Genomic DNA, 23,003 nt, shown 5'->3' with positions numbered 1-23,003 from the left:
CTGCAATTCACATTGGCTGACAGTATGCTTCCAGGTATTCTTCAAGATGCTCCTTATGACTTATAATACTCCATATGCATGATTCTGGTTTGAACGATTGCCTCTCCCTATCTCATCAGGAGCAGTAGAAGAAATATGTTATGGATACCCTCTATGAAAAGGTATCATCTAACAGGACCTAAGAAGAGACCTTTTCAGCCATGGACCTTAGTTTAGCCCCAACCTGCTAAGAGTGTAAAGATATGGCTCTATTGCTGTGTCTAGGGTCTGCGAATAGTGAGGAGTTTTTGCAATGACTAAGTCAGGTAAGATGAAATCTGCCACTGCTTTTAATTCTCTGTTTTTAAAATTGCTTTTATATCTTTATATATTAGTTTTTAATTAGTTTTATTGGATTGTTTTTACCTGTCACATGTCAGGATATCCTCCCCACCGTGAGACAGACTGCGCCATTGAAATCATCCCCAGAGCAAACTACCCAAACCCAAACTGTATGCCATGATGCCCGGGAAAGGCAAGAAATGTGCAAATACATAGACAAAACCCTAGCAAGGGGGTTCATCGAGCCAGCCAAGCCACAGGTCGCAGTCCCAGACCTATTCAAAGAAAAAAAAAAGATGGAAGTATGAGATTGTGCATGGACTTTAGAGCAATAAACTGTGTGTGTGTACACAACCTATACCCCCTCCCTCTCATGAAGGACATGCTATCTCACCTAGCCAAGGGAAAAGTCTTTACCAAATTAGACCTGAGAGAAGCATACTACCGAGTCCGGATCAGGGAGGAAGATGAATGAAAAACAACATTCAACTGCTCCCTAGGGAGCTTCCAATTCAAAGTGATGCCTTTCAGACTGCAGGGAGCCCCAGCGGTGTTCATGCAGTTAATAAACGAGGTGCTGCATGACCACCTCTATAAGGGGGTCGCCTACCTGAACGACATCCTTATCTACACTGAGACCATGAACCACCACATACCCCTAATCCGCCAAGTACTGGAAAAACCTCTGGCCAGCTCACCAGGTTAAGACTTGTGCCACTCTCTGTGCTAAGTGTAAAGTCTTTAGGAACCCGAAGTGGCCTGCCGGTTTGACGCCATGGCTCCTCTGGAAGATTAGGGTGCAGTGGGATTCTGGGATGTAGAGTTTCGTCCCTTTCCACGCTAGGTCATCTTTTTTTGTCAAGATGTGTTGGTTGTCTCAGAACCAGGGGTCTGCTAGCAGTTGGGTTTTGAGTTTCATGGTTAGATCGCTTACGGGTTGGTCTTGCTGGTCGCGGCATTGTCATCTGGTGGTCACTTGGGCGGCTGTTTGGGTAGGGGGATTGATGGTGTCTACTACCTTCTCCCATTTGCATTTGTACTGCGGCATGCGGGAGAGGGCGTCAGCTACAAAGTTCCTCCCCCATGGGATGTGTTTTAGCATGAAGTTGAAGTATTGAACCCAGCAGATTAGTTTGGGTGATAGTTTTCGCGGGGTCCTAAGGGCCTCCAGGTTTTTGTGATCAGTCCAGGCTTCAAACAGTCTCTGCCCCCCTTCCAGCAGGTGGCGCGAGGTTAGCAGTGCCCATCTCACTGCAAAAGTCTCTTTTTTCCATGCCCATTGCCTCTCTGCTTCCTTGAGTTTGCAGGAGGTGTAGGCGCAGAGCTGTAGGTTTCCTTGACTATTTCTTTGGAGTAGCATTGCTCCCACTGCCACATCGCTGGCATCTGCTTGGAAAACGAAGGGTTGTTCGGGGTCAGGATGCTTCAACACTGGTTCCTTTGCAAACAGTTCTTTTAGTTTCAAATGCCTTTTGGCAGGTTAAGACTTGTCAAAGTCACACAGAGCCACTTGGGTAAAATGGGCAGAAATGTAACTCAAGAAATAATAATTCATTATATAACATAAATTCCACACGGCATGCAAAAACTTTGAAAGGATTCAATTTCAAAATCCTTGTACAATCAAATTATCTCAATTTGAAAACACAGTGCAATGAAAACTGCAGAAAATATAACTTTGCAAAGATTCCTTTATTGTTGTTAACAAAGGAGATCACAGAATAACAAATACTGATAAAATCTTGGGTGAAGTAACATCGAAGTTACAGTGCCTATTGGTATTATTTTCAAATGAAAGCCACAGTAATAAAGGGATCAGCAATCATTCACTATTGAAGTGTCATAAGGTAATAGCCAAACTTCCAATTTTCAAGTAACAAAAACAATTCAACTGTAGAACAACACCAAATTTCCCGAACAAGGTTTTGCCAATAGTTCCATATTTATCACTAAATTTGAAATATTGTGATATTTTAAGCTATAACGGGATATGGCATAGTTACCTACTCACCTATTTAACAAATATGGTAGAGTATGAGCAGAAGATTATTCTGCACAATAAATTTGAAAACTATTTGCCTCAACATAAATCAAATTTGTTGAAGTCAATGGCCAGATTTTGTATTATAAGAGTCTCTAACTTTCACAGATCTTTGCACCATGACAAAAAACTAGGAAGAAATGGAAGGGATATTGCAAAAGTGCAAGAGCCCAGAAATGGACTCTATTGTTCAGACAAAAATGAAACTGAGTTCAAAGTTTTGAGTTGTTTCAAACTGCTATGAAGTATCTTTGTGAATTCTCATTCAGGCATACAAATATGCAATCTATAAAGAATTATGATATGGATACACATAAGCAAGTTATGCTTGTTCCAATTCATTCAAACCTATAGAACAAAATTAGTGATTTTCTAAAGTGAATTCAACGTATTTTATGAAATTGTCTTTTTAAAATGTTTACAGATTCCTGAGCCTCAAGACATTTCTGCCATTTCCTAGTCAACGTTTTAAAGATGGAAAATCTAGTTTTTTCTTAATTTAAAAAAAGAAAGAAAGAAAGAAAGGGACACATCCTCATAGACACAAATCTTAAAATACTGCAGAAAACTTATATAAGAGCATTACTTTATGATCAAAAGAAAATATATGCAGGGAGGAATTGTGTGGATTTTTAAAGCTTTTCAAAAAAGAAAAACCAAAGTCTTCTCTAAAAAATAAAGGCCACATGATTAATTAGTATCATTATGTTTTCAGAAAGGATTATTCCACCTATTTCGCTCATGTTACAGAGTGCAGAATGAAGCAAATCTGATGTAGTTTCCTAAAATCTTTTCACAGCTAGTTAGAAACAGTGGAAGAGCCCTTTTGTTGTTATTCACAAGGATAAATCCATTCAAAGATTTGCATTTCACCTGCAAATTCTCCTTCACACTATTCTTTTCCGCAATCTTTAAGTACTCTGTAGTTTCACTTTTACTTTGCATATTATACAGTATAACTTAACATGTTATATAAGAGCACTTCAGTCCCACAATGTAGGATTTGAACTTATATGAACACTTATGATGGCTCCAGAACATTTCAGAGGCTTACAAAAATACATTCAACTAAAGATTTATGTAAGGGGTTCTTTCTCTCTCTCAGTTCTCAGATTTTTTAACAAAAGAAGGTAAGGAAACCAAATAGTTCCCAAAATAGCAAAAATGTTCTCCCCTTTTTTTAAGTGGGTAACCCCAGGGAAGTATGGGGATGTCCTTTAACCTGTTACAAACAAGAAGATTACTCTGGATTCCAGAAGAGCTTTCTCATGAGGAAGTGCTCATCTTATCCTCCCAGCTATGAAAAATGGGATTTTCCTGCATTGATTGTTCTCAATTCTGAAAAAATGTTGTATTTTCCAGAAATACAGTGAAACCTCAATTTAGTGGATACCTGTTTAATGGACTTCACATGCAGTGAGTCAATTTCTCTCTATTTTTTCTCCCAATTAATGGACAAGAATTTTCCATCCAAGATAATCTATATGAGGCCTGTAATTTTCAACAAGTATTACATCATTTGTGGCAGTATACATTATTTGCTCAGATAGCTAAATCACCAGGAATGATGTAATTATAGAGGTTTCATGGGCATTCAGAAGGAGCAAAGTCCATTCTGCAAACTGCACTATTAGATCAAGGTTTCACTGAGTTTCAAAAACACACATATTTAAGAGTTCTGCACATGAAGTTGCATACTTTACATTTTTATAAGTATTAAAGATCTACTATTTATTAGTCAGTCTTATAAATAATGCTAAGCGGAAAGAAAATTGTTTCAGGGTATTCTTCAGTTTATAAAAGCAAACACCAAACGAAGTCTAAAGTGCAGACTATAAGTCATGATAATAAAGACAAAGGTGCAGCCAGATTTGCATCTATGTTTACAGTTACTAATGAACCCTACAAAAATTTAGCCAGTTTACTATATAAAAACTGCCACGTACTTCTTATCACAGTACATCTTCCAGCCACTTCAATTTTAAGTTTTGCTGAAAAGTCCAGCAGTCTTAAGCAACAAATTAAATGACCCAGTTTCACAAACCTAAGATAATACTGCAGAAAATGAGAGGAAGTCACACAATGTTGATTCCTCCTCCAGAAAATGCAAGTGTCCTCTTGTTGCAAGATGTTGAATTGTTGCTGCTGGTCTGACTGCTTTTCACAAGTGATGTCTTCATTTCAATTTCACATGCAACTATGGCTGCATTCAATTCCATTTGAGCTCGGTGGACAACATAGAACATGAGGCCTATACTTATTACAATCTGTGAATAAAACAGATACAATTGCCTCGTTTAATATTTTCAGCAGCAAACGTGGACATAAAAATATTTAAAGAACATTAAGAAAGTGACTTTTTAAAGTGCCTTTTACTGCAATTGAATTGTCATGTGCCCACAAATTACCAAGCAAAATTGAGAGTCAAAACACAGGTAGTCCTTGACTTACAACAGTTCATTTAGTGATCGTTCAAAGTTAAAACGGCTCTGAAAAACATGAATTATGACAATTTTTCACATTTACAACTTTTGTGACACCCCCTGATCAAAATTCAGATGCTTGGCAATTGATTTGTATTTACGATAGTTTGTCAAGCTTGTGTTTAATTAACCTATCTGTGTTCTTTTCTTGTCTTCTAGGAGCTCTTCAATTAAGGGGGGCTGCCTGTCAACCCTGAAGCTGGCCTGACTGAGGCCATTTTGAGATTTCAGTGCTGATACACTGGAGAAGAGGGATAGGGAGAAGGGAATAGAGACAGTTGGGGTGCTGTAGTCAAAACAAAATACTTTCTCTTGGGAACCAAGGAATTCCTGCAAGTGCTCAAAAGGAGGGGACTTGAGTCACCTAGCAACTGGACAGTATCCTCATTGGATCATGTGACTGATTGTTTTCAGAAAGTGACAAACTTTTACTTGTAATTAGGTGAAAACTGCAGGAATTCAGAGTTGAATTTCACCAGCCTGTGCCAATATGACATATCTTACGTTCTTCATAATTTTGTTTGCTATGGGTATGTTACTTGGAACCCTGACACAGTTGCAGTGTCCTGGGGTCATGTGATTCCCCTTTTGTGACCTTCTGACAAGCAAAGTCAATGGGAAATCCAGATTCATTTAGCAACTGTGTTACTAACTTAACAACTGCATTGATTCACTTAACAACTGGGATAAGAAAAGTCATAGAATGAGACAAAACTCATTTAACTTGTCTCACTTAGCAACAGAAATTTTGGGCTCACTTGTGGTCATAAGTTGAGGACTACCTGTACAAATATTAAAGACTGCTCTTGGCAACAGCTGACAAAAGGTATACAAGTAATTATGCCTTTAATATAAATACATGGCCAACCTTTATCAACACTCTAAGAGTAGTTTAAACTAAATAAACAAGTAATTTTAATTTAGATGAAATTTTTTTAAAAAATATATCCCATGTCTAGTTTAATGTAACAAAATTTACAGCTAGATATAATGTAATATAGAAAAGAAGAGCTGTCAATTACTGTATACTACTGCTGGTTTAAATTTCATTTCTGCCATGAATTCACTAGGCAATTTAGGCTTAAACAAACAAACAAACTTCAGGTATAAAGAGTGATCTTGGCATTTGTACAGCTCTCAAATACTAAAACATTAATGCCATTTCAAAAGACATACTGTATCTTATTACGAAATACAAATAAAATCTGTTTCAACAGAGTAATATTATCTTTTCACAGAAACCATATATTGATTTAGCGTGGAGAAAACTCTTTAGAAAGATTTGCATATATCATGCTGAACTACCTGGTGTTCCTAAGTATCATTCACAATGCCACACACATACACACACATACATATACATTCAGTACCCTATGCCAAAAATTCAGATAAAGCATCTGACTATTATGTCATATATAAGTAATATATTTTTCCCAATTTGGCAGGGCTGAGATTATGTAATTTGGAGGATGCCAGTTTGAAAAGTCTATTTAATAAATGACTATGCATTCTGCATACAAATGTTTTCTGTCAATCTCAGATTTTTACCCCATTGCAAAGGTTCCCTAGGTGTTGCATCCTTAACCGAACCTGAGTGCCACCAAGGATCACATAGAAAATGACTTTAAAAAACCAATATAGGAAGTTCTTAATGATGTTCAAATTAATAATGGCCTACCTACAAAAATGTCAGTTACAATCTAAGTTCAAATTTATGACAATCCCCCTGTCCCTGCAGTCACATGACTGCAACTTGAGCATTTAGCAATAGGCTCACATTTCCAATTAGCTGCAGTGTTCCATGATCATGTCATTCAATTTGCTGTGGGTTAAACTGGAATCGCACTTATAACTGAGGGACTAGATTTATGATTGCATGACTTATGACCATAATAAGAATAGTCATAAAATTGGACAGGTCATGCGATGACTCAACCTATAACAATTTAAAATGGAAATTGTGGTCCCAATTATAGTAATAAGTCAAGGACTACCTGTAACATGGAATGTAATAGAAAACTGCTCCCAACATTTTATTATGTATTCCTTCTTACAGTTTTATCTATACTTATAGAATATTCGTTCAATTTATAAAAATGTAAGTTATTGTCATACATAGTTTTGCCATATATGCTAGCTCTAAGGAAACATTGCTTTAAAAGCTTTGGCAAAATAAATAAAAGTCCTAGTATTTAACTTTGGGTTTGAGGAAAATGATAAAACTCCAATTATTATCAATTACTGTAACAGATATGAGAGGGAGCTACTTCTTTAACTGCTGAGCCATTGCATTTGGTTCCAAAGCAAATATCTGAAAATTTTCTTAATCCAGAAGCTTGCTTCAATTAAAGCATTATTTAAGTACAATGGCTTCTATAATGGGCAGAATAGTTTTTTCTCCCCAAGCATGAGCATTTCAATCAAAATTTAGGAATTAGCCTTTCTGTTAGGCAGGATATTCAAATTTATTTATTTTATTTATTTTATTAGATTTCTAGACCGCCCTTCTCCCGAAGGACTCAGGGCGGTGTACAGCCAAGATAAAAATAAACAATGTACAATTAAAACTAAATTAAAAAACTTATTATACAATTTGGCCGAAAAATTAAAATATTTAAAATCTAAAAACCCCAATTTAAAACTTAAATAAAATTTAAATTCTAAATCTAAAAAGTCTAAGAAAGCCCCGCGCGAACAAACAAGTATGTTTTTAATTCGCGGCGAAAGGTCCGAAGGTCAGATATTTGGCGTAAACCAGGGAGAAGTTCATTCCAAAGAGTAGGAGCCCCCACAGAGAAGGATCTTCCCCTGGGGGCCACCAGCCGACATTGTTTGGCGGACAGCACCCTGAGAAGTCCCTCTCTGTGCGAGCGTATGGGTCGGTGGGAGGCATGAGGTAACAACAGGCGGTCCCGTAAGTACCCAGGCCCCAAGCCATGGAGCGCTTTAAAGGTGGTAACCAAAACCTTGAAATGCACCCGAAAGGCAGCAGGTAGCCAGTGCAGTCTGCGCAGGAGAGGTGTTACATACGTTACATGTGGACTGAGAAACTTCTATTCATGGAATGATCCAATCGAATATGTTTAACAACACTTATAATGAAGGAGTAAATTCCACACAACACTATGGGATATTAGATAAATACTTTCAGTAAGGGTAGGCAAAAGGCTAGGTATTTTGTACTTCAGTTTCCATCAATACAGTCAAAGTAAGAGACTATGGAAGTCCCAGCCCTAAATAGCAAGAGGGTACAACACAGATGCACCGATTTATAAAAGTTAACCTAAAATGCTATGAGAATAAATTGCTGAGTAAGATCAAAACAATTTACCTGTAAACTAAAAATGAAATAACCGCTAAAACTTTGTTCTGCAATAACATCTTCCATAGTGCGCAAGGTAGTTCCCAGGTAGGAGTTTAAAAGTTGAGTTGGAAGTAGTCCAATGGAAGAAGCCATCAGGTAGTTTGGTAATGAAAGATCTGTGATCTAAACAAAAGGAATACATATAAATTATTCATTAATCTGATCAGTTTTTTCACTCCTGCTGAAGTGACAGCAATTTATCAACCCCACATTTCAAGAGAGAGAGAAAAGCATCTGTCTATGCTTAAACACAATTTGTCCAATTTACGTTTATTCAGAAAGATAAAGAAAAATTTGCCAAAGCTATATAGTAGTTTCAAGCTGGAGCATATCCTGACTCACAAATCAGAAAAAGATACTTTTAGAAAGATTTTTCATTCATATAAAGGCCTTTTGTACATGCCAGCCCAGAAAGAAGCATCATGGCAACCTACTCAGAATGGACATTTTTTAGCTGTGGATCTATAGAATTCTTTCTCCTATTCTGGTATGTTTAAGGGGGGGAAATATAAAGCTTACATTTACATCTGTATTTTGATCTGCTGTCTCTTCTTTAATGTTGATGCCATACTATCGTATTGTTTTGCAACTTTTTGACTGTGGGGTTATTTATTAAGAGATTGTACCATTTTATGACACTTGATACATTTTCTTTTTTGCATGTGATTATTAAATTGAAATAGAAACTTCTATGGCTGCTTTTGCTGGAGCAAACGCTTAAGCCTACAGAATATCAAGAAGATATTTGTGAAGTGAGCAAGAGTTTGATGCTGCTGTGCCATTCTTCCCATAAGCTTGTTTGAAGCTCTGCGTCAGAGAAGGTACAGCATCCATTCTTACCCTACATCTGTTTGACTGCAACTGCTGAAAATCAAGGGTGTGCTCTTGCACTGTCTTAATCTAGGAAACTAATTTAAATCATACAGTAGGTCTAAAGATATTTTTTTAATTCCTTACAACCTCAGTTTTCCTTAAAACACAGGAAAAAATAATGAAATAGGTTCACAACATTTTTATCATAACTCACTAACTCTATTCAAATGTTAAATATACTTTCTGACAAACTATCCAACCCTGCTGTATGCAGTAAGAGCTAAAAATCACTTTTTTAAATCAATGTTTTTCTAAATAAGTTTTTTCACTTAATTATATATAAGTTTTATGGATAGATTGCTATACTTCAGTGATGTTTATTTATATGAGATAAATATTATTTTGTAATGATTTTAGCAGGTATTAATGATCCTGAGGGCCCACTTATTTTAGCTTCAAATTTTACTTTAATAGCTAAAGAATCTATCCAGGACAACACATTTTGATAATTTTGAGAATCCTACTACAGAATCCAAACAGAGAGTTTAATATCACACAAATTAGGAACTACAACTTCATTTACAACCAGACAACAATAACTCATTAAAAATCAGCCCAAATCTTCCATGTTTGAAATTTGTTTGGCTGAAACTATGGATCACCTACTGATATCTTTCCTCATTTTATCTTATTTATTTATATATCAAATTTAGAAACTGCCCAATTTACACACAGAAAGTATGATAATTCTTTCTTTTGTTACATCCTGCTATTTGTGCAAGATCAGTTAAATCACTTTAATGTAAATCTGATACATGATTTAAATTTTCAAGAAAGAATATACTTAATTTCCTATTTCAAAATACATAAGCTTTTTGCAAAAATGTTTGGAACTGGATATTTAGTTCCATCTAGAAATAAACATAGTCTTATGCAATTTTACAGCATACTCCAGAATCTGTAGCCATTCTTGTTGTTTCACAAATTTATGAAATAAATATATGCTTACATTTCTGTCTCTCTCTCTCTCTCTCTGTGTGTGTGTGTGTGTGTGTGTATCTCTGCCAAGACCTACATATATATATGATAATAAAATCATTTAACATAAAACTTTAAATAATCATTAGTAGGGTCATTGTAATTAATTAATTCAATTAGAATTATTAATTTAATTAGTAATATTATCAATTTTCCATTGTATCACCTTTTTCATATTCCATTACAAATTCTGAAACTTGTTAATCAAAGTTAGTGCACCTTTAGCAGAAAAAAACAATGTATGTGGATGGATATATGTATGTATGCTCCCCACTCCAGCAAGCTCTGGACAACTTACAAAAGCCAAATAGTTTTATATAAAGCAATTTGGTGAAGTGGTTAAGCTGTTGGTTTAGAAACTATAAGACTGTGAGTTCTAGTCCCACCTTAGGCATGAAAGCCAGCTGTGTGGCTTTGGGCCAGTCACCCTATCCCAGACCAACTCACCTCATAGTGCTGTTGTTGTGAGGGACGAGAACAGGACAAGGAAGGAAGATTAAATATATTTATCAAAATAATAAAAGTGGAATAAAAATCTAAATAAAATATAATATAAGACAGCCCAGAAAGAAATAATCATAACAATAATAGGTAATCACAGCATGCATTAACCCCAAGGGCTTGGACTAGAGCCTGATTTTAGGAGGACACCATTCATAAATCTGGGGGGAGACTGTTCCAGAGGGTAGAGAAGTTATACTTCCTTGGTCCCATTTCCTTCGTCCTGCTTCCTTGGTCCTATTTGGTCCCACTTGGTTCTTCTATTGGTATCTTATGATTTATAACGTGTTATTTATATCTTATGACTTATGATTGTAACTATGATTTGCGATCTATGTCTTATCAGTTTGTGTTTCTATGTACACTGAGAGTTTATATAACTGAGAAAAATTCCTTGTGTTTCCAATCACACTTGGCCAATAAAGAATATTCAATATGTTTAATAAAGAGGATCTTGCCACTGCTAGAGAGTACCAAGCAGACAGAAACATTTGGAGAAGGTTAGTCCCTCAATTATCTAGGGCCTATGCCATGAAGAGCTTTATAAGCACGATCAACATCTTAAATTACATTTGAAAGTCAACTGACAACCAAGGCGGGTCATGTAACGCTGGCACATGGGCATACTGCTTCTGACTACTGATATAATATATATAAAAACATTGGTATAGTATATTGGCAGTTCGGCCAGATTCAGTACTTTCTACTGCCTCCTTGTATTGTAATGATATTCTGAAATGGTCTGCTGGAGCTTAGAAGCTTTTAAAAAACTGACTTAAAAGTGGGCATTTTCAGAATATTCCTGATTATCTCAATCTTTATATCAGAAACTGCAAGATCTAGTAGATTATCTTGCAATTTAATTGGTTATACATATTAAATATGTGAATAATTAATTATAGAACACTCTGAATCGAGTATACAGTACATTTTAAACTGATACATATTTAACTTTCTTTTCCAAATCTATCGTATCAGTTTAAAATATTAGCTTGCTAATTACAATTATCATAAAAATGGAAAATTTACAAATGCATAAAACTTGGATATAAAGTTGTTCCTAAAAATATCTAGAACTGGCACTACAAATTACATTTGTGATTGTAAACTGCAGGTATCTTAAATAATTGGGATTTAAAACCTTATTTTATTGTATTTCCTAATTCTACAATGTAATACTGAAGGCTATTAAGTTGGCTTATATCCAAGTTAGATGGACAAGAGTGCAAACTTAGGGTGTGATCATAAGTACACATGATAGTAATCACAACAAAAGACCCTGTGATTTGCTTCTGCATAAGCATCCAGAGGATCACATTCCTCACATCTACAACTTTATGGAAAAGGCTGGTAGTTATTATAAACACAGGATGGAATTTTCTCATGTGACTAAAGGGATTACATTTTTATTTTGTTAGAATATGCATATTCAACACTTGAGAATTAAAATAATTATGGAGTTCAGGTAGTTGTAGCACATGAAAATAACTCCATTAAAATACTGTATATCTGTTGAATGAATTGGGTGAGACACTGTTTTGCATCTCTCCTAAATTATAGCACCTGTGTTGATTTTGTACTACTTCTTCATGCAGTCAATAGCCCGTAATAATCACATCGTGCTAGTGGCTTATTATGATTCAAACATTGGATATTCCTGATACATTATTTTAAATAACAAATGTAAATAGTTCTTGATTTATATTCCTTTTTCAGTGGTCACAATGGCACTGAACAAATGGTGATTATGATTGATCCTGAAAATACAGGCCATCCCAGGACTTCCGCATCATGTGAGTGCCATCTAGGGCCTAAGCACTTGGCAACCAACTCACACTTATGACCAATGAGGCACCCTGCTTCAGTGGCATGATTGCCATTTATACCTTTCCTGCCAGCTTTCCCAGAAAGTCAATGGGCAAATTAGCAGGGAAGATCACAGATGTCTGGGGAATGACCCCTCTACCTAATTCTGCAGGTGTAGACTAATTCTGCTGACTACTGACTGCCAGCAATTCAGCAGTTCGAGTGTCACCGGTTCAAGATTCAGCCTTCTATCCTTCTGAGGTCGGTAAAATGAGGACTCGGATTGTTGGTAGCAGTAGGCTGACTCTATAAACTGCTTAGAGAGCTGTAAAGCACTGTGAAGCGGTATATACATCTAAGTGCTATTGTTACTGGCTCACCCTCCCCCAGCCCCTCTGCACTTGCACTGCACCACTTGCTGGCTCATGCTGACCCTTGCTGTATCTCTCTTGAACACTTGTGCATCCCCTTATACTCTCCCCAACCCTTACTATGCTTTCCTCACACCCTCATTCAGCCCTTGCATCCTCATTGAGCCCTGCACCTTACACATCCTTGCACCCTCCCAAAGTCTTGTTGCACCTCCCTCACATCTTTGCACATCACTGGGGATCCTCCCTGAGCCTCATCAAGCTTCCCTCACACCCTTACACACTGTTCCTGTGCTTTACCATGCTCCTTTTGCATTGTCCCCCACCTAGCAGCAGCCACTTACTTGCCTGCCATCCTGCTTGTAAAGCTACCTGGAACTTGCAACTTCTTGCCAGCTTCCTCACTGACTTGGTTGTGGGAAACTAGCAGGAAGTCGTCTTGTCTAGCAGAGATTCAGTTAATGTTTGTAAATGGAAGGCAAGGGTTCCTGTCGCTAAGAGTTTTGGTTGCAAATTATGACCACAACTCTTAGCAACAGATTTTCCAGTCCCAGTTACTGTCCTAACTCAAGGACTACCTGTAGGTTTCAACTCAGAAACAATACAGCAACAGCAAAAATAAATGATAACAAGTTTTGAAATTTATAGTTTCATACGTAACAAATTAATAACACACTTAAAGACAATTAATTTCATAAATGTAATCAGCCTAAGTTATACTTTTACATTTAATTGCAGTTATATTTTTACATTTAATAAATATAAATAATAAAGCTCTTCTGAAGATCACACATGAACCAGCTGTCCAACTGCTCCTTTATCACTTCAGGGAATAATATTGTTAAATATATGAAAACATGAAAACTCCTCAGACTATCTTAATTCTGTACTGTTTGAAGTTTACAATTAATTCTTTTAAAATATTTTTTCCAACATCGATTAATGTGGTGCATATAACTATGATTTGAAGCTGGTAAGAATTCTGCTTTTACTGTACTGCAGTAGCTTGCAGAATTTTCTGTTTAAATGTTGCACCAATTGTTTCATTAAACCTGTCATACAGATTACAGACAATAACTCTCTTTTTATGATTTTGTACTCCCTTAAAGCAGGGCAGAGTTGAGCGACTCAATGGAGCTGAGCCCTTACTGGCCCAATGCCCTTCCTGATACCATACAGAGTTTGCAGTAGATCGTTTTTTTGTGCCCTACAGACAATATTACATTCAATTATCTATTCTATGCAATATGGTTGTATAAAAGATTTTCAAGCCTAACATAATATTAGATTACCCCTTGCTATTTTAGATACATGCTCACAAAAACTGGAGTTGGCAGTGGATGTTTTAATGGATGTGGAAAAATCCTTGATATGCCAATTTAACTTCTGGCACAATACTCCTTGATATACAATATTTTAATCCCTCAGCAAGGTAATTACAACTGGAATCATTTACTCACAGATCGAGATATCCTGAGGAAGTTTAATAAAAGATGTCCTTGGCTTGGGTTGAGAGAGATTGACTGGCCCAAGGCCACCCAGCTGGCTTGGTGGGAAAATTGTTTCAATTACCTGAGGATAATTACCCATGGCAATATCCCTTTTTGTTAGTTTGAGTTTTGTCTATTTTTAAATTTTAGTTTACTATTAAAAGATGTTTAAAATCCTAAATATCCCAAAGGTCCTTTTTCAAAAGGCAACTGGATTGAAAGCACTTTTGGGACAACCATGATCTGGATGACTGAGAAGCTCCATAGACAAAATCCTAAAAGGCTTCTAGGAAAAGATTATTATTGTAAATTAGTGTTACTGAAGGATGGATATATGTAAGTCAATATTCCCATTTAGGAACGTTTAGAGAGAGCACCAAATAAAGCAGGGGTCACCCTTTCGGACTTCAGGGACCACTAAATTTATAATTTTAAATCCCGCGGACCACTAATATGATCCGCCTAATGACCGGCTAGGTGGGCGTGGCTAGGTGGTCATGTGATTGAGTGGGCATGGTCAACTTGATGTCACTCACATTGAGGGGTGCCTCGCCAGCCTCTACTTCCCCTCCCCTCCCAGCCACTCCTTGCCTGCCCACCTGGGCTCCTTAGGGCCCCAACAGGAAGCAGTTATTGGAGCTAAGCAGCCACCATGAGAGTTGGCAAAACAGCTGGCTCAGTTCAAATCAGATCTGACAGAGAAGGAGGCTCAGCAGAAGCACCTCACTGAAGACTACGAATATAGGCTTTCCAAGCAGAGAAAAGATCTGCAGGAATGCAGGGCCAGGTACTGGCGCCTGGAGGCTCAGTGGGCTGAGATGGTCAGCCAGTTCCAGGGCATGATGCAGTCCCACCGGAACAAGGTCCTCCGGCTCTTCGGCACTTCCGTCCAGCCTTTGCCCAAAGCCCCACACCAGAAGGCTGAAGCAGACCCCAAGTTGGAATTTCTACCCCCCTCTGACTGCACAAAATGATCCTGAAGGGGGAGACTCTCTGCAGCAACACAAACGTTCATTGTATGTATCCGGTCTAGGGGGCTATAGTTTGAGGACCCCAGATTTACTGCAATATAAAAAATGCAAATAATTTTTCTGCAGACCACCAAAATTTTTTCATGGACCACCAGTGGTCCACGGACAACCAGCTGAAATAAAGTATTTCCTGGAAGAAAGATAGGTGACAATGTGCTTGAGCAAGCCATTAGTTCAAAGTACAGGAAGTGAGACCAGGGTGTCAAGACTTAGGTGACTTCTGAGAAAGAAGGTTTGCGTTTGAGATCTCCACTATACATAATTGTTTAATTTAGAACTGAATTAAATTTCTTTAATTTAATGTGTTTAAATCTGAAATATTGCAAAGGAGATTTGGGATTGTCTAAAAATTAAGATCAGTGGCACATTTAATTAAAACAACTTTTTATTGAAAACTTTTTGTTCCAGATGCATTTCAAAATCCTGAATACCATTATTGAAATGTGTTTTTAGTTATTTTAAAGTAGTTTGGAATAAAGTATTGAAATATCCTATATTCATAAATTAATGAATAAGAGTCTTAAAGAACGTTAAGTATGTTACTTATAACTTCAGAATGAGACTCATTCAACTTTTTTTCATTTTTATTGGATACTTCAAAGAATGCATTAAAAGAATTTTTGTCTACTTTGAACCGGTTATACAAAATGACAGAGGGCACATTTATGCTTAGATGTATATTCTATTATTATTCTAATAATGAGTGTCTTTTAGCTGTTAAAGGAGAGACAATTAAATATATGATTTGAATCATATATCAACATTTTGAAACATATTAGTATTGAGAGAACTACAGATTTACCAGGCTACAACATAACAAAAAAGATTATTCCTTTGCAATAGAAATACATTATATGTATGAAATGCCATCCTCAATTACAATCTTGGACTGATGACTTACATTCACTCTCTGTTTATGAACTGGCCTTTTACTGATGTAATGGAAAGATCGATCAATATTATTCCATCTGCTCAAGATTTAATATTTCCTTTATATGTTTTTTTTTAAATTGTACAACTTCATTTCTCTTTCATTTTTCCTTTTTATATTTTTTTCTCTATTTGTGTACACTAAGCCAAAAAAAAATAATGAAAACACATTTTGCATATTAATTGCACTACAATCATGATAACAGGGATAGCCTTCCATATGCTCCTACAGTTTCCCAAATAAAACCTTTTTAGATGACTTCTGGTAACAAACAACCCAGGCTTCCCAATCAATCATAAAATGTAATCTACTTTAAGGACCAAACACAAATACTAAATATATATTCATCCTTTGCCTTGAATGCAGGAAAATACAGAGGTGTTATGTTACAGGCTAAAACCAACTATTTGTTTTAGAAAAATAAAAAATGTACCAAATTAACCTTCATAAGATACAAAACCAGCACAAAATTGGCTTTCAGATTTTAAGCACAATTTCTTGTAAGTAGGGGAGAGATAAGTTGATTCTTATGTTAAAACAACTACATCAGAATTGTTTTGGAAGCTCCTTTGTGATGGATCAAATTCTGTCAAATTTAAAAGCCATATACAGTCTTCTAAACACTGAAATAATAAGTAGGATAATAGTCTACCAATATCTAAATATGTATTGCTCTCATTAGGAAAGGTATGCTAACAGAGTTGTAAAAATGTTAAAAACCACAGCTTTCTGATAATCAGAAGCAGAGAACTGATAGCAAGAAAGCATAATTTAACCTGTATTTTCTGCCTGTATTTCCTTCTGAATAGCACAGGTTTATTTTTTTCTAGATGCAAGAATATTTAACAATGCCTTCTGTCTCCAGGGGGTAAACTACTGTACACTACACAGGAAGTGGTGCTATTTGACAGAGATTAAGAGACAAGGGAAATACTTAAATAGCCCTCTCTGCTTGTTTCTCAGTGTCAAGTTACATTCAAGAAAGCTTTCCCATTGTGGGTTATCATTACATGCATCTGCAGGGAATATCTGACCTATACTGATCTTCTTTGAACAATCAGTGCAGATTTAAGAACTCTTCCAAAACACTACCTTGGTGGAGGGAAGCATATATTCCGATTATTTCTGGGTTCTGACTTTTCCAATCTCTACAATTGATTGATAAACCCATTATTTGCAACCTCTTTATCCTGTAACTGGATCTGAACTGGTGGGCTAACCAATCTCGCACTATCTAGCTCTCCTGAACTATAAGGCACACAATCCTGTGCAAGATGGGGCTGGTGGGAGCTCATACAAGACACCTGGAGAGTAGCAAGGTGCTAAGCTCTAAGCTGGAATCCGCACTGGGATTTAAGAAGGAGCCTTTCACCTGCAGTTTGTTAAACAAGGCACATCCAGAACTCCTTGACTGTTACTCACAGAGAAGAGTGCATTTTGAAGTCCAAAGGGTATCGGTGTAAGTCTAGCCAAGGCCACCACCTTGAGGCCGCTTCCTCCTTCCACAACCCGGATGACGGCGCTGAGCTTCTCGCTCCCCTGGATCCTAGCCAGCACCCACCGGGCCAGGAGTTTCTTGCAGACCACGTGGGAGATGAAGGTGCCGATCACGACACCCAGAACCATGAGTCCCATGCCCAGCACGAAGCCGTAGAGATAGCCGGCGGCCACGTTGAGTAAGATGTAGCCCCAGCCGCAAGGGAAGGACACCACGATGAAGCCCACGGTGAAAAGAAGCACGCCGGCCAGGCTGTCCAAGCTCTCGGCCCAAAGCATCAGATCCCGCAGGTACTGGCGCACCAAGGCCAGCGAGGCGAAGCAGAACATGGCCAGAAAACACACGCTCAGGCAACTCTTGCACCAGCAGGTGCCCAGCAGGCATCCCGAGCAGTGCCACGTCCTGCTCTCCCCCAAACCGTGTCCCGCTTCGGGCAGCTGGCAGAGCAGGAGCTCCACCGACGGTTCCTGAGAAGGATGAGGCGGAGGGCAGTGATACAGCCCGTTCTGCTCCCCGAACAGCAGCTGCTCGCCGGACGCCCCTCTGGCCGCCGCTTCCGTCGGCTCTCCCGCGGCTCCCAGAGGCTGCAGCCAGCGGTTCAGGTCTTGCCGGGCTCCCTGAGCGAAGGCGTGCTTGGTCGCCCGCGAGAGCAGCTGCAACGCGGCGGCCCCGGAGCTCCACATCGCCGGCCGGCGTCTACGGCGAGCTGAGCACGGCGAGGCAGAGGAGGAGGCGGCGCCGCCGGCGGGCGAAGGTCGAGGGAGAGCTGCTCCTGCCCCGCTTCTCTGGATGAAGGCGCGGCCGCTCGCTCATCGCCACCGCAGCCGAGGAAGGCGCCGGGGCTGAGGGAGGCGCGGGCTGTTCTCTTGCGCGGCCAGCCGCAGACGGCGGTCTCCTTTTACCCGGCGGTTAAGCGGCGGCGGCAGCGGCGACCAAAAACATCGCGGCCTTGCCAGAAGGGACGTCCCGCGATGAAGCAAGAGCAACAGCTGCGGCACCCCATTCCCAAACGCAGCTAAGGCCCCTCCGCCGGGCTGGCCGGTGCGAAAGGCCGCCGGCTCCGCCGCCTTGACTCGGGCGCAGCCGCCTCAAAAAGCGCGCGGCGAAGCGGCGGCGAGCGCGAGGTAGAAAGACTCCGAGGATGCGTCGATCCTCCGCGGCCTGCTGGGGGCGGATGGGCGGCGCTGGGAGGGGGCCGGCCGAGATTGCCGCCGACGTCGCCTCCTCCTCCCCCCCTTCCTCCCACTTCCCAGGCAGCGGAGTTGCAGAAAGAGAGGGTGCCCGGCACGTTTCCAGAAGGGCTCTGTTTCCTCCCTCCCCACCTTTCACCACCAGTTTCCGTTGCGCTGTGGTGCAAAGATAAAACACCTCATAAGTCTGCGTCCACAAGGGTCTCTCCCTCCCCCCACTCTCTCTGCGGAGTCTGCCACGTCTTTCACCACAGATACCCTCGCAGTCACAAACAAAAAAAATTTCTCCCTTTTGGCGCGCAGGGTGTCGTGCTTGCGGATCTGAACCTCCTCCCCTCCCCCCCCCGACTCCTTTGTCTTGATATCCAAAAGCTCTCCTGTCCCGAGTGCAGTCGCATCGATCTGTTTACACAAATGCACTTTCACATTTATCCGCACAGTTCCTCGCTGGCCTCCTACAGGCTTGCGATCTGGTGCGGATGTCTGTTTCACAGCGCGCACAAACCGCAGCCTGAAGGACTTTACCGGGGGATTTGCCGTTGGGACATTATTACCATATCAAATACCTCATAAAGGATTTTGCTTTCAGTTGGAAAGAAATGAAGCGTGTGGTTTTTAAAGAACATAATTGCAAGTTAGCTTCATAATCTGTAATTTAACACAAATAGAATCAAAGCTGATGAAAGAAGGGAAATGGAAACAAGATTGAAACCCAGCCACTTAACTGACCGTAGCACCTCGCTGGCTTTACTTGCATTTTCTAACAAGATATACCACCTAAAAAAAATGAAAACGGGGTACCATCACCTTTGCATTAAGTAGGAAATAACTTCGGGATAAACAGTTCATAGAGTACTTTAACATGTAAAACCTATTTTTGATGTAATGTGTGATGTGTAATGTATGCAATGGTAATGTAATGTCTATGACATAATATAAATTTTAAATAAATGTAAGCCTGACCTTTCGTGGAATAGATCCACTTAATTTTCAGGAACTGAGCTGTTTGCAAACACACCCTAGCTGACAATTTTGGGGGTGCTTTTCCTTTGTTCCCATTGGAGCTTCAAAATTACAAAGTTGCTGGGGGGGGAAAGATGTAATATTTTATTCTAAGCTATTTTCTCAGTTAAAACTACCAGTTTTTAAAACATTCGGTTTTAAGTTTAACAAACTATTTGCACTGCATTTTTCCTTTCCTTTCCCACCCCACCCCACTGTGGAAATTAGCACCCACCCCTCTCCTAGCAGAATGCAATATTTTGGGAAATATTAAAAAGGCAGAATATATTTCTCTGGATGAGAAATGGAGAAGCATGTTTTAAAGACAAAGCAGCTCCCTGCAGCTTCCTGCCTCCTCCCACCTTTGTCAATGGGCCAGAGACAGAAACTCATTCCCCCCACCTTTGTCAATCGGACCATCATCTGCAACACACTAGGACTCATCTAGCAACAGAAACTCACCACATGGCACCTGGGAAGATTACATCAGCCAGCAAGGCTAGCTAAGACCCCCACCACCTGGGAGTCTGACAACCAATCAAGATACTCTTCCTGTGCCCTGGGAAGTTCAAAGCTCAGAGGAGGCATAAAACCAAGGCGCGCTCAGCATCTTGCCCCTTTTCTGTTCAGGAACTCAAGCCATGTGACCCTGTCTACCATCAAATCATCTTTCCAAGCAGTCTCCATGTTTCCAGTGTCTTTTTCCCCACTTGGAACTGAACCCAGATGGACATTTCTTCCAACACCACTTTATTACAGTTTATGGAATCAGACCTAAGGATTGAAAGGGATCTTGGAAATCACCTAGTACAAACCCCCTGCCGGGCATAGGTATTAATTTAATTTATTTTTCCACATCAGCAGCTCTGTAATATGATCTGATCTGAGCTGGGCTGAAGAAAAAGTGACCTGCCTAAGGTAACCCAGCTGGCTTCCATACCTAACAGTGGACTAGAATTCAGAGTCTTCATGTTCTCAAGTAGTATAACCTTTGTTTAAACGCCTCCATCTTTACGTTACAGAGATTGAGAAAACATTGGTCTGTTTCTTTAAGTAGCTACCTTTTTGCTCCCCTTGGGTTGCCGTTCTCTTCTTTTGCAGTTGTTCTATTTAGGTCCATTTGATCATAATTCTTGGGGAAGAACACTAAAGAAAGTAAATGTTGACATCTTTTCTCCCCATCATGTATTATTTTCTTACCATTTGCTCATAGGACCCACCCCTTCCTGTTTCTTTTTTTTTTCTTTTTTTACTAGTATGGGAGGAAATAACTCTTTTTCTTGCCTTTCATTTCCTTTGCAAATCTAAGTTCTTTTTGCTCTTTAGTTCTTCTGATTTTCTGTGGATATTAACTACTTTGTGCTGCAACTTCTTGGTAATTACATCCATCTTCTATTTTGTATGCATGTTCTTTTAAACTCTTAGTTCTGTTGAATGCTCTGAATGCATCCTGAGTCATCTACTATGGCCACAAGATAAAACAATATTTCCAATTTATTCCTCTTAGAACTAGGAAGGAATAGTGCCACTGAAAAAGAAAATCAGCAGTCAAATTACACAGTGATCAGAAATTTGCTGAACACCGCAATTTGTTTAATGCTAAAAGCTGCTCTTTTGCCATGGAATGTAATTGCCATTGCTATACAAGCTGAGAGGATATTATCTAAATACATTAAAGATTTGGGTGTAACAGTCTGTCTCAGGGCAAGATAATAAATGAATTGACTCAAGTCTCCATCAATTCAACAAACCTTTTTTTACATGAGAAGGCTGCATTGTTACAAAAGTGTGTTTACTGTATGCTGTAAGAAGTTGTATTTTTTCCATTCAAGTGTATAATGTAAGGAAAGAGACTGAAAATGCAACAGTAGATCTTGCCAATACATTATCTCTTAATGATCCTAAATGGCTTTCAGAGCAGTCCATATGATGCCATAATAGAAGCAATAAATCACATTCAAAATGAATAAGGGGAGACTAGGAATAATTTGTTCCCATATTTTTTAGTATTTCAGTAAGAAGCACATGCTTACAGCTTTTGTTTATTGTTTGTTTGTTATGTCTGTTATGTTAACATAATTACATAATAAATGCATTAGCTTTTGAGGTCCCAAGACCATCAGTTTTTGACATAAGCAGAATAACAAGTCAATTTGACATTTAATTTATTCTTAGTATATCTTTAAACAAACAATAAATACTTGAATGGTTTTTAAGTCAGTGAAGAAGAGGGAATTTGTTGAGCAGATAAATATCATTTTGGACATCACAAGGATCAGCTTCCAAGCAAACACATTCTAGATATCAGTCCAAATGAGCTAGAAGGCATACGATATGTCTACTAGCAGGCAGAGATCAAAAGTCCAATGCAGGAAAGAAAAAAGAAAAAAACTCAAGACAAATTCAAGTGAATAATTAAACCCAGAAAGAGCTTGAAGTACGTATTATCAAAGAGATCAGAGGGACTAGAGAAATAACACGTAAAACTAGGAAAGAGTTAAAAATGCAATAAAGGATCAGAAGGGCTAGAAACAGATGCAGAGCACTTAGGGATCAAGCTGCATATGTCAATCAGATTGTCACACTATAAATTGTACAATCTCTTAGTCATTTAGAGGCTGCCATTTATCCAACTCACTTGTCATCCAAGTTGTTCTCACCAAGGATGGTTTGAATAGTGATATGAAGCATGGCAGGTAGAATGCTGAAAGCAACCATCTACAGTTTCTAAATCCTTCCTTCAATTTCTGGATAGATTAGCAAACCCAACAGGGAATTCATCTTGTATCCTGAGCCTGCTTTTGCTTAATGACAGCATAAACAAACTTAAAACTGTAGAAATGATAGTAGATTTTAGGAGAAGCCCTCCTACACTACCACCACTCACAATACTAGACAACACAGTAGCAACAGTAGAGACATTCCAGTTTCTAGGTTCTATAATATCTCACGACTTAAAACGGACACCTAAAATCAAATATGTCATCAAAAGGTCAAAGAATGTTCTTCTTGCGCCAACTCAGGAAGCTCAGGGTGCTCAAGGAACTACTGATAAAGTTCTATAGAGGAATTATTGAGTCTCTCATCTGCACCTCTATAACTGTCTAGTTTGGCACTGCAACC

General features: G+C 38.9%; 1 protein-coding gene across 1 annotated transcript; it reads right to left on the bottom strand.

Annotated features, from left to right (window-relative positions):
* Positions 1-1,982: 1,982 nt before the first annotated feature.
* Positions 1,983-18,971, bottom strand: TMEM64 (transmembrane protein 64). The gene is made up of 3 exons (XM_058177750.1): positions 17,613-18,971; positions 8,177-8,332; positions 1,983-4,629 (listed from the first exon to the last, which is right to left on the bottom strand). The coding sequence occupies exons 1-3, from the start codon at positions 18,369-18,371 to the stop codon at positions 4,438-4,440; spliced, it is 1,107 nt and encodes a 368-aa protein (XP_058033733.1). The 5' UTR covers positions 18,372-18,971; the 3' UTR covers positions 1,983-4,437.
* Between the last annotated feature and the right edge of the window lie 4,032 nt (positions 18,972-23,003).

The sequence above is a fragment of the Ahaetulla prasina genome, chromosome 3, assembly GCF_028640845.1.
Source record: "Ahaetulla prasina isolate Xishuangbanna chromosome 3, ASM2864084v1, whole genome shotgun sequence".
NCBI classification, from domain to species: Eukaryota; Metazoa; Chordata; class Lepidosauria; order Squamata; family Colubridae; genus Ahaetulla; species Ahaetulla prasina.
Note: the sequence above shows the minus strand (reverse complement) of the source record. Positions and strands in the feature narration are given on the sequence as shown.

Coding starts and splice junctions, on each gene's coding strand:
- TMEM64 (XM_058177750.1), bottom strand. CDS start 18,371: ATGTGGAGCTCCGGGGCCGCCGCGTTGCAGCTGCTCTCGCGGGCGACC. Junction 8,333..17,612: donor TTCAAAATGCACTCTTCTCT/GTGAGTAACAGT, acceptor CCTTTTGTTTAG/ATCACAGATCTTTCATTACC. Junction 4,630..8,176: donor ATTTCATTTTTAGTTTACAG/GTAAATTGTTTT, acceptor TTTTATTCACAG/ATTGTAATAAGTATAGGCCT.